The sequence below is a fragment of the Meriones unguiculatus genome, chromosome 15, assembly GCF_030254825.1.
Source record: "Meriones unguiculatus strain TT.TT164.6M chromosome 15, Bangor_MerUng_6.1, whole genome shotgun sequence".
NCBI classification, from domain to species: Eukaryota; Metazoa; Chordata; class Mammalia; order Rodentia; family Muridae; genus Meriones; species Meriones unguiculatus.
Window position 1 is genome coordinate 75,176,126 of NC_083362.1, and position 12,376 is coordinate 75,188,501.

The window sequence follows — 12,376 nt, forward strand, 5'->3', positions numbered from 1 at the left end:
ACCCACCCCTTCACCCTACCCCCAACTCCCACCCCATCACATTGCTTCCTTTTTTCACAAGAGGTTTCTGTGCCTCCTGCATTCACTGTCAGGGAGAGCCCAGGCTGGGTCCTATCTGTGATTTCAGGCAAGTCCCTCAAGTTTGACAACTGTGGCTGCTCTGTGGAATATGGCAGGAGAGACTTCCCACAAGGCCTGAGTGATAGTATTCTCCTCTGTGCCCCTAACCCTGCAAAGCGGGTAACATGGAAGCCAAGGAGAGCATAGTGACTGGGCCAGAATTTTCTCCTCTAGGAATTTATCTGGGACGACTGTACTTTCTGGTGTGAACAGACCATGTCCACGGCTTAAGGGTCAGTTTGTGTCTCTGTGCCTGCTCCTTTGTGCTGCGCGGCACACAGCGACTCAGTCTGAGACACGTGTGGCTGGCTGGAGAACACTGAGCTGCTAGTCTTCCTGTGTGTCACGGGCCATGCTGCTGGCTCCCGGAGAACCTGGATGTTTGGCCTTAACTGTGTGTGCGCACATGTGTTTCTGTGTAGGTATATACAAGTGAGTGTGATGCCTTCAGAGGCCAGAGAGGGTGTTGGGTTACCTGGAGTTGGTATTAGGAATATTTGTGAGCTCTGTGGGTGCTGGTAACCTAGCCCAGGACTTCTGCAAGCATATACACACTCTCAACCATCTTTCTAGTTCCTACCCCATTTTTGTGATGTGGTTTTTGCCGAGCCTTTGGCCTACAGAGGTCAGGTAGCTTCCAGGAGCCAGTGGTCTGTGCAGTGGTCCAAATATCATGTGGGGCCACCACACACTCTCTGAGCCTCAGCTAAATGCTAGGAAACCGGCAGACTCCACAGTGAAGTTCTTGCTTAGCTCCAGCGACCAAATTACAAAGTCAGTTCAAGGATAACAGCTTTATTTCATTATGTGATATTCATTACTACAGCAAATAATTAATTTGTTAAAATATGTGCAACAAAATATACAGTGCATATGGGTTAATAAACAGCTAGCATACCAACAACACAGTTATGGTGCTCTCGTTCCAGGAGAGACCTCCCTATACGTTGTAATCTTGGCCCTAATACTGACAAGTGTGAAAATTGGGGAGAATGTGGGGCATGTGGGAAAGCAGACTTGAATTATAGACAGAATTTGCATGAGTTAAGGAACAGTGGCAAGCAGTAGAAACGGCTGTAAAGGACATCTCGCTTGGTGTTCAGCCTCCTAAAGGATAACCAAGAAAACCCAGTGGTTAGTGCAGTTCCTGAGGCGGCTGCTTGCATCTCTGCTTCTCCATGGGCTTCCCCAGGTGGGCAGGGGTGAGCCTCTCCCCGGTGAGGTGGGGGCCATCGCCATCTCAAGACGCTCAGGGTTGCTTCTGAGGAAGAAATTACTTCCTTTTCTCCTTTTTCACTTTCTTGTTTCCCTTTTCCTTTTCCTTTTCTTTGTTGCCAACCGTTAGTGACAACATTCGCTTTCTTCCCAGGGGGGTTTTGGCATACCAGTTCTGAAATGACAGGGTGTGTAAGAAATGATCAAACAACGTGAGTGTGCTGACGTAATCCTGGCGCTAAAGATGCATCTGCTAAGAAGGGGACAGTAAGTGGCCGCTAGACACTGGGCATTTGATGTGTTCGGTACAAATGTCTCCTCGCATTTCCAGCTTGTGTTTCTGTGACTTTAAACGTGACCTCTGGTGGTTAGTGGTGTTCGGGAACCACACCCAAGTCCTATGTGCAGCCCTGCCTAACTAAGAGTGCCCGAGGGCGTGGCTTTCCAGGGAAAGGAAGGCTCTGGCTCACAGGCTGGCGTTAGCAGCTCAGTTGGTAGACATGTGTGACCACAGGCGTGATCAACGTCCTTGGCGGGAGATGCTGCAGAAAACATGGCACTGATGGTATTTTATCTGAAACCTGAGATGAAGCCTGAGAAACCTTTCAACTTATGATCTTACTGATAATCTCAGCTAACGATAATACTACATGCTATTTATCAGTTTTCTCACAAGTCAGTTAAAAAAGATTCTCCCTCCCTCCTCTGCCTTTCTCTTTTTCTTATGTGTGTGTGTGTATGTGTGCACATGTGCATGCACTTGTGCATGCATGCACCCACACGCGTGTGCAGATATCCAGGGAGGCCAGCAGAGGGCACCAGATCCCTTAGAGCTGGAATAACAGAGGTTGTACATCGCTTGATGTGGATGCTGGGAACCCAGCTAGGCATGGTTTGACTTGCTCTTACCAGGTTGCTCTCTGTGAGCTGGCGGCCATTTCAGTCATTTGTGTCAAAATGTCTTTGTTTCCTCTTGTCACTTGGGTGCCAGTTTAGCTGGGTATAAGTATTAGCTAGATGATCATTTTCGCCAGCACTCTGAAGGTGTAAGTCACTGTTTTCTGGTATCTTTTGCTGTCATTGAGACACTTGGTTGCCCATGGGGTTTCTTCGGGGAAATCTGACAGCTGTTAAGCTTGGTTTGTTTTCTTGTTATTATACTTGTAGTAACTGACAAAAATAGATTTGCTCCTATTTGTCTAGCTGGCTGCCTGGAAATTATTTTTAATCTGATACCTCATGCTTTTAATTTGGGAAATCTTTGCAAGTATTACTTTAGACTTAACTTGTGGGTTTCTTCTTCTTCTGGGAATTCTGTTAATTAAAGGTCAATTCCTTTCAACTTGTCTTCTGCAGATTTGAATTTTACTTTTTATAGATTTTATCTGTTTTGTTTTTCTATGATGCCTTCTTGGGGTAATTCCTCAGGGCCAATTTCCAATTCTGTGATATACTCTTTGACCTTTAGTTTAGAGTTCATACTTCTCTTAGTTTTTGACATTTAATTAACTATTATATTTTTTTCATTTATAAGCTTTGTTTTGTAGTTTTAAAAGAAATTATCTCTTATTATTTAATTTGGTATTTTTTTCTGTTTCAAAAGTACATTTCTAGTGGAAGTCCTGTTTTCACTTATTTTCTTGGACATGCAATTATTTGTATTCAAAGCATTTTGTCATATTATTCTTTAAAAATTTTTTAAATTATTTTTTGAGATTGTAATATAATGACATCATTTACACATTTTCCCTATTTTCAAGGCTTCCTATATACCCCTCTTCCTTGCTCTTTTTCCATTTCATGGCCTCTTTTTTAATGGATTGTTGTTACATAAACACTGTATTAGAACATTTGTTCTAATGGTCTGTGGTTCTCTGTCCATCTGCAGGCTAGGCTTGGTCTCCCTATCTCTTCTTCTTCCCACCCACACAATTAGTTAGTTATGTCTAACCAACAAATAGCATATTCACTGAATTTTTACTTTAATGTTTATTTTCTTTTCAATATCAGACGTTCTATTTGGTTCTTTTTCTCAAGTGTATGTGTTCTTCCCTCTGTGATGATTCTGGCCTTTTGTAATTTAATTGTATTCAATATGTAGTGTCCCTCAGAATTTTCTGTAAGTTCTTAGTGGCTCCAGTTCTGTTACTGGTATGTTCTGGGTGACCTTGTGTTTTTCTTTGTGTGTCATAATACCTTTATTATGAACTTGTCTTCATCGAGAGTCATGTTTCTTGTAGGAACTGGATGTTCCTTGACCTTGGATGCACTTGCACATAGAATGTTTTTCTTTTTTGCTTTTGATGTGATTTCAGGGGTTTTAATGATCATGTAACTCTTTGAAACATGTTAGCATTTCAAGCTGGGATCTGGTGCCCTGGAGCAGTGGGTCCTTCACAGACCATATGACAGTAAGGTCTCTGATACCATGTAGAATGTCTTGAGCAAACTTCCTGGTGTGGCCTGAAGGCATCCCAACTCTTTGCAGGGTCCATTTTGCCTTTGCCTTAGCCAAAGGTTCCTGCACATGTGTATTATGTTCCCAAGCCTAGGCCAAGTGCATTGTTTTGCTAGTGCTTGAGAGTTACCTAAAGACCCTCCTCCTGCTCTTAGCCTTGGCTCTATTTTTATAAGTGAGGTGGTCAAGGACTTCTAGTGCTGAGTTCTTGATTGATAGACTTCGGGATTCTGTGGCATGGGGTCCAGCTAATGAACTTCACTTTGGAGTAAGCCACAGATCACAGCTCTGCTGCTCTTGGCTGAGTGCCCTGTAGAGTTACTCTTTTCTTGTATTGCTTTTCTGTCTTTACTGCTCTTTTGACAAATTGCTCAAACAAGTACTCAGAACAGCATGTTTAGCACCTCCCATGTTTAGCACACCTTCTGGAGTGGTCTTACCGGCCTAGGTCAAGGCAACAGCAGGGCTGTGTGTCTCCTGGAGGCCCCAGAGGAGAGGCTTCCACAGACCCTGCTCTTCTGGTCGGTCGGTGTTCCCTGCCCATCCATACGCTGGTGACCTTGGGCTACTTGACATACCAATGAGTACCCCTTCCGTTGCCCCTTCTAATTCCCTCTTCTGACAGCCTCATCTACTTTCAGGGTTCTGTTGGACTCACGAGAATAGTTCAGGCCAGTCTGAGGATCTTAGGGCCAGCCAACAGCAAACTTACTCTCCCTCTGCCTGGGGAGCTCTGTGTATCAAGGTCTCTTTGAGGGACTCTTATTTATCCACCACACCTCTTGATAGCTCAGTCTCTTTACCCATAAAACAGAAGGCTGTGAGGTCTAAATGATTCTATCATCTTTTGACATGTTTTTTTTCCCTCACCACATCCGAGGAAGGGGACGGAATGTTCATGAGGAGCCATGAGTTCAGTAGATGCATTCTCAGGAGCGCAGTTAGGGAAAAGTCATGGCCATTTGTGCACCATGTCAGCAAGAGTCCTCACAGGGTCTAGGAGCGCGATGATGTCATGCCCATCTGTTTAAAAATGTGTCACTAACAAGTCTATTGAACATCTATTTGGGGGTAGGCACTGTGCCTGTGCTACCCAAGGCCTGGGGAGGAGGCTAGTGGTAGGAAATGGTTCATTTTCTTTAGAGCTGAGTAGAATGACTAAATCCACCAAGAATGGTAGCAAGAGGCATGTGCATTTGTGCCCAGAGTCTAAGTCAGTCCTCAGACACCGTCACACAGACACAAATAGAGATCAATTTGCAAAGTTAAAAAAAAAACAAAAACTAAACAAAACAAAACAGGTTTAGGTTTTGACATACTAAACCACATTCCTCAAAATAAGGAGGAAAATTGGTGTTTAAGAAGGAATAAAAAAATGAAAAGGACAAATTTTAGAAAAGATTATATTGCTGGGAGATAATGAATATTTAAACTGATATGAACAGTTAAGGCACCAGAATGTTAAACAGCTAACAGGCTAGAATAAAAATCCCACCAGGCGGTGGTGGTGCACCCCTTTAGTCCCAGCACTGAGAGGCAGAGGCAGGTGGATATCTGAGTTTGAGTCCAGCCTGGTCTACACAGTAATTTCCAGGACAGCCAGGGCCACATAGAGAGCAAACCATGGGAAAACACAGATATTTATATTACAATTCACAATAGTAGCAAAAGTAGCTACAAAATAATTTTATGGTTGGGGTCACCACAACATGAGAAATTGTATTAAAGGGTCACAGCATTAGGAAGGTTGAGAACCACTGAGCTAAAGGAAAGAAAAAAGCCTTTGAGGAATGACTGTCAGCCTCAGCACTCCTGACTAGCCTTGGCCCAGCTACATGGATGACAGAAAGCATGGCCTTTCGTGCCTCCTAGAAAAGAAGGACATGGGCCAGATGGATGAGAGATCTCTAGATGTCCCCTGGATCTGAAACCTCTCATCAACAACATCAGAATGTTCCCAAACACTGGCAAACTGAATGCAGAGGAGCTGTCTCGTGTTTCTTATTGTAGGCATACAGGAGACTAAGAAAGGAAGGGCACGGTGAGGACAGGGGCCAGATAGCTTCAGCTTGAAGGATAGATAGTTCAGGCATAGTTTTCCCTATCCCAAACTTGTTCCATAATACAAAATGTGAAGTGAAAGCAAATAAAGGATGAAAGAGAGTGGGAGAGGAAGAGAGAGGGGAGGGAAGTGGAGAGTGGAGAAAAAGAGAGAGGCGGGGTTTGTTTGTGGCCGACAGGGTTGGAGACTGAACCCAGGGCCTTGTGCACTCCAGGCAAATGCTGTGTCACTGAGCATCACCCCAGCTCTGAAATCGGTGGCTTTCAGGCTATTGCTTGATCCTGCCATTCGGCTGTTACGCTATACTGTCATAGGTCACGGTCTTTCTGATATCTGGAAGACTGGAGCGCTACCTCCAAGGTGCAAATAAAATTCACAAGACAAATGCCCCGAGGCACAAAAGACTCTGTGACCTCAGAAATTTTCACTTTAGGGGTCAGAACTCAAATCCACAAAACTGGAGGGGGAGTGAGGCCATGTGACAAGTGTTCGCCTAGGATCTGGCTAGCAGGGTGTTCTGTTACCTTAAAACTCTCTTCTTCCTCTTTGTACACTGGATTCATGCTGGTCATCATGGTGATGAATTCCACGGCCGTGAGCGGTTTGTGAGCCTGCTGCCGGACTCTGCGGTCTGTGAGCACCTCTTTGATCACTTTGACGATCTGACCTTGTGTGAAGCCATCAGTGACTTTAGATAGGCAACTGATGTTCAGTGAATTGGTGACCAAACCTCCATTGCGAATAATGATTTCTTTCCACAGAACTGTCACATCCATGGTAGTGGGAAAAAACAGAGAACAAAATTACAGCAACGTCTAGCCAAGCTCTGCATTCAAAGCTGGTCTCCTGGAGAAGAATCTCAGAGACACCCACCCCAGCTGGTTTGCAATTCAAATGAGCAGACAGCTGAATCAGCTAGATGCCTCTCTGGGGACTTTACTGCCCTGTGATGCATACTGGAGACCCTCAAGTCTGTAGTCCCAACTCAGGTGCTTCATGAATTCACAAAGAAAAATGAAACTCATTCAGTTTTAATGTGGCAAATGTGAAGAAATTTAAAAACTTTCAAGATTGGAAATTCACCTTGGGCGTGTGGGAGATGAATGTCTTTCTCTTTTTAATTATAAGGGTGGTTTCTTGTATTATTGTTGTAATGGAATAAGAATATAGAGTCCAGTTTTTATCAGCTGGCGCCAGGCTCCGGTAGTAACCCCACACACTGGACCAATATGGCAAGTGTGTTTTCTGCTTTTTTCCCTGACAGCTGTCAACATGCTGGCAGACTGCAGCCAATCAGATGGGGGCTGGCGTTGGGGGACCTTTCTGTCAGAGCACAGGGATGCTGTGTAAATGAGTCCTAAGAGGCTTGAGATACTTAACTTTAGAGACAGATGGAAGTCTTGGATGATCTTCAAAATAACACCATGTCCAGTGAGCTATGTCTCAGCTGTTCAGGGAGCTTCAAGGGGGTTGCTGGGGCCTATTGTTTTCAAACTGGGCTAGGTAAGCAGCGTTCCTGTGACTGTCCCTTCATTAGGAAGGTCTGGTTTGACCCCAAAACATTTTAACTTCCTTAAGGAACACCAAAACTGCATTTTTTTTAAATGACCATTTTAATGAGCTGTGATGATTGACAGGTCAGGTCAGTCTATTCAATGACTCTGTGAATACATTCACCCAAATCTGGTCAAGATGTAAAGCTCTGCTTACTTCTGTGAGGAATAAAATGGTTGAGGGAAGGCCCATGGTCATGTCAGGGAGTAGTACAGCTCAGATGAGAATTAACCCAGTGTTCCGGCCTATTGGTCTCCTGTGTTGGGAGTATGGCCCTTGAATGAGGCAATTTACAGCAGCTTTAGAAATGATGGTTTTGGAAGCTTGTGGGGAGGCAGCTAGGGCCATAAGGACTTCCTACTGGCTCAAAACAACAGCCAACTTCCTGAAATTCTACTATATCCTTGGTGGATTTATTGGGGTTGGATCCTCAGTTCGTGCTAGTGGGAGAAGGAAGAAGGTACTGCCTTCCTTCAGGGATATACTTGGGTGACAGGGTTTTTTTCTTTACCTGGATTACTGCTGTTACTCAAATTTATTAACATTGCCTTCAAGTTTTTTAACCCTGTAAACACCAACTAGGAAACAGGAATTACCGAACAGTGTGTGTGTGTGTGTGTGTGTGTGTGTGTGTGTGTGAAACAGGGAGAAATTGCATCTAAATTCAACCACCACTGAGTTAGAAGTCAGAAATACAATTCCTAGCAAAAATGGCAGACAGCAGCCTCAGCTAGACAACAGTAGCACTTGCAAATAGTTTCTGCCCGTGCCTGTTCAATCTACAGAAAAGACCAATGGACTCCGGTGGTGGCTGTGGCGGGTGACCCTTGAGCTCCTCTCCCCGGGGCCTGGAGCTGGTATAGAAAGTCTCACTGGAGACAGGAGCTGCACAGCAGGCCCAGGACTGGCAGGTGGCTGGTGTGACCCAGGAGTGCGGATGGGGAGACATAAGCACAGGTGTGTCGGGGCTGGTGTGGGTGGGGTACCTGTCAGGACTCAAGAGTGTTCATGAGAGTAAGGGCTGTTTAAATGTGTGTGTGTGTGTACACACATACGTGTGCGCACATACATACATGCTCATGCAGGAGTCCGAGTTGGTGTCCCATGTCTTCCTCAGTTGTTCTATCCCCCACTTCATGAGACAGGGTCTCTTGATGAACCCAGCTCACTGACTTGGCTAAGCTGGCTGACAGGCAAGAGGAGATGGGAGCTGCCTCCCCAGACCTGTGCAGCTGGGGTCCAGGCTCAGGGCCTCCTGCAGGTACGGCAAGCTCTCCCCTGCCTGCCTGGGCCCTCACTCTGGGCCTGACTATGGCTTCCTCTTTTGGAAGGGAGGGCCCTCACTCTGTCGCCCAACCCACACCCCCTTCCTCTGTGGGAAAGGGTAAGATCTGGTCTCTGCCATCTGGGTTTTGATGCCCCTAACTGACCTGACCCTGGCTGGGTCTGCCTTGACGTAGTATCTTAACTTGCATTTAATCTTGAGCTTCATGGCAGAAGAGCTAAGTGATACGGTTTGGTGAGACACTGACCCTCGGAGGCCTTGAATTCCAAACAAACCTGTCACCCCTGAGCTCACCCACTGCTCTCTGGCTGGGCAGGGCCTGTGAGGAATTGTGTAATTATCAGGCCGATGCTGGGGAAGAACAGCTAGAGTGGAGCATTCATTAGGGTGGTCCAGGGAGCTTCTGAGGACCGCACCTTCGTCAGGCCAGGGGTGGTTTGTAAAGCAGGTCGATTTGGGGACTAGGAGGGAGGTAGGTGCTGAGTTATGTCCAGTGAGCCTTCCTTCGAGCCCCTGACCCCAGCTGCCTTGCTGACCTCTCTGTGCCCACCATATCCCATTCAGCTCTGTGGTGTTTGACAAGTGGTGGGGAGATGTGTTCGCACACCCCTGGGGGTTCTTGCTGCCGGGAGATAAGTGGCAGAGTAGTGGTCCAGCTGTGAATCTGCAGCCCCCACTGCAGGGCTGGAGGAAACCACCACGGTCACCGTGGAGGCAGGAGTCTTCTCCCTCTAAGACAGACGCTCTGCCACACTGATAGTGGAAGCGTCAGGGCCACTGTGGGAAACACAGACAGCATTTATGATGATGGCAAAAAATGGCCTCCAGATGAATCACCACCGGGAAAGAAATGTGTGAGGAGGATGCGCTTGGTGGGGAGGCCCTGAGCCCAGGAGAGGCATCTTCTGCCCAGGAGGGAGGGGTGCCTTCTCCACCATGATGATGAAGCCAGAAAACATTCAGTAAAGAAGCTACAGCATGAGCCGAGTTCTTGGAGATACCTGGCATTTTTGTCATAGACCCCAATTGCCTATGATGTCCCTTGGTAGCTTCCCTTTAAAGGCTGTAATTCTGTCAGACAACTGAAGCCACTCGATACAAAGTTAAGCCTAATGCTGTAGTCCCTTCAAATGAACATGCCGTCTCTTTGCAATAAAGTGATGTAAAATACGTACAATGAGAGAAAAGGAAAAGGGAGTGGGATGAGGAGGGACGGGGGTTCCCTGAGATGAACAGGCTCTTCTATTCTGTTGCGGGGGCAGGGTCCTGACTGCTGCTTGGCACTGTCCTCTCTCCTCTCTGCTCCTCACTGGTCACCTGTCTGCACAGCCTCTTCCTTTCTCCCCCTCTCTCCCTGGTCTCCTCATTTCCCCTCCTCTCTGCCCAGCTTTCTCACTGCTCGCTAGTCTTCTTTTCTGTCATGTCACCTGTGACACCCACCAACCTCCTTGCCTTTGTTTGTCTGGTCCGGCTGGCTGTGGAGGACCACTGTGGTCCTCCATGATAGACAGGCCCTGGATGGGTAGAGGTATAACAGCTCTTCCTTGCTATGCATGTAACACGGATTCTATGAAGCTGGGTAGAGTGACTATTTGCAGATAGAATGACTAGCAACCTTAGCCCTGAAGTGCCCAGGTTCCTCTAAGCCAGTGGTTTTCAGCCTTCCTACTGCTGTGATCCTTTAATACAGTTCCTCATGTTATGGTGACCCCTAATCATAAAATTATTTTGTTGATACTCCATAACTGCAATTTTGCTACTGTTCTGAATCGTAATGCGAATATCTAATATACAGGATGTTTGAAATGCAACCACTGAAGGGGTCGTGACTCCCAGGTTGAGAACCCCTGCTCTAAGCTCGCCTATTCTACTCGCCTGCGAGCATACCCTGGCGGCCAGGCTTGGTGCCTCCTGGAAAGCCTTGCAATACTTGCCATATCTGGAGGCATAGTCGGGCCTAGGAACCAGGATAATCTTCTGGTACACTCTGCAGAATGGCTGGAGCTCAGCATCAAAAGGGCGCTGTGTGGTCCCCACAATCAGGATCCTGTCATTTGGTTTCAGGAGTTTTAGCATTCTGGGAAGGTGTCTTTTTAGGCGTTTTGGTTCATTCTGGGAGGAGGAAAAAGAGGGGAAAGATTAGGCCACGTGGAGAAGAGAACTGAGAGTGGAGAAAATAAAGTGTCATGTGTGGTGACGGGCACACAAGGCTGCCTTAAGGTTCCGCTTGAAGCTTCTCTAAGTGTGTCCCTGGATGAGCCCTGGTAAGCCCCTCCTACTTGGCTGAGTTTTTCTTGTGGCAATTTCCTGCTTCTAGCCTCTGGTATTCAGACTTGGAATCAAGAAGGACAGAAAGGAAGGAAAGAAGGAAGCACCCGATGGAGGACCCAAGACCTTGACTCTCAGTGGGCCACCCCAGAAGGTTGATTTCTTTGCAGAAGGAACCACTTTGATGGACTCAAGTTTTCCTTTGCTGCTCAAGGCACCACAAGGACCCAAAGTCCTGGCTCTCATGTCACCAAGGCCTCTGCAACTGTGTCAGCAGCTCGATGGCAGCTCCAGGCTGTGACATTTCAGTGCCACATCTGCACCAAAAGGGAGAAGCTGGGGTGTGGATGGGCTCTGCTCTGGATGCCAGGAAGAAGTAGAACTGGCCCTGTTGCCATGGGCAATGCCTGCTTTGGAGTTAAGTCTGACTGGTAAAGCTAGATGAAGAGGCTGCACAGGAAGGGAACTTAGGCAGTGATGCCCACACCCAGCCTTGGTCATCATGGCTCCTGTTGATTGGTGACTAATCATATTCTTCATCTTTCCATGAACTTAATGGTCAATTGGTGTCTTCTTTGGGAAGATTTTTAGCTCCCTAGAAATAGGAGGCTTAATTATTTTGGCTGGGTCTCTTGAATTTCCACACAAGCTTTAGGGCTAGCTTTAAGTGTTTGTGAATGAGTCAGCTGCCATGTTTATGGTGACTGCACTGCACCTGTCGGTGGATATTGAGGCAGTGTCATCTGAGCTGGTGAGTTTGACAACACAAGCTAGAGCCATCTGGGAAGAGGGAACCTCAGTGGAGAAACTGCCTCCATCACATTGGCCCATGAGCACAGTGATGAGGCATCTTCTTAACTAAGCTTGACTTGGATGGTCCTAGACGATCCTAGGTCCTAGATCACCTGGGCAGGTGATCCGAATTACTGGGAAATCAGGATGAGACAGTAATGGGGACCAGGCCAGTGAGTAGTCTCGAGTCCTGCCTGAGACCTGTCCTGGCTTCCCTCAATGGACCTTTAAGATGCAATCTACCTTTCCCTTCCCCAGGTTGGTTTTGGTCAGTGGATTATCACAGCTAGCAACCGGCTCCATCTTGACAACATTAAATCTTCAACCCACACATACCTACTGAACTGAATGTCTTCTTGTCTATTTCAGTCTTTGGAATCTCTCAGTGCTTTTATAGTTTTCAGAGGGGTCTTGTGCTACTTTTGCGCCATGGTGCCTTCCAAACGCACTTTCTATGGAGTGGAGATGGGATGGTAGCAGGTTGAGAGGCGAGTGGAGAAGGGAGGGTGGCAGGTTGAGAGGCGAGTGGAGATGGGGGGGTAGCAGGTTGAGAGGCGAGTGGAGATGGGGGGGCGGCAGGTTGAGAGGCGAGTGGAGATGGGGAGGGTAGCAGGTTGAGAGG

The 12,376-nt window shown here is 46.9% G+C and overlaps 1 protein-coding gene across 1 annotated transcript in view; it reads right to left on the reverse strand.

The window, feature by feature from the left end:
- Window positions 1-919: 919 nt before the first annotated feature.
- Window positions 920-12,376, reverse strand: part of Iqca1 (IQ motif containing with AAA domain 1) — a 114,880-nt gene continuing 103,423 nt past the window's right edge. The window contains exons 17-19 of the mRNA XM_021644002.2: window positions 10,629-10,806; window positions 6,380-6,618; window positions 920-1,510 (exon numbers count right to left, since the gene is read on the reverse strand). Coding sequence (XP_021499677.1) covers window positions 1,394-1,510; window positions 6,380-6,618; window positions 10,629-10,806 — 534 coding nt within the window. The 3' untranslated portion in view covers window positions 920-1,393. The remainder of the gene's footprint in view (window positions 1,511-6,379; window positions 6,619-10,628; window positions 10,807-12,376) is intronic.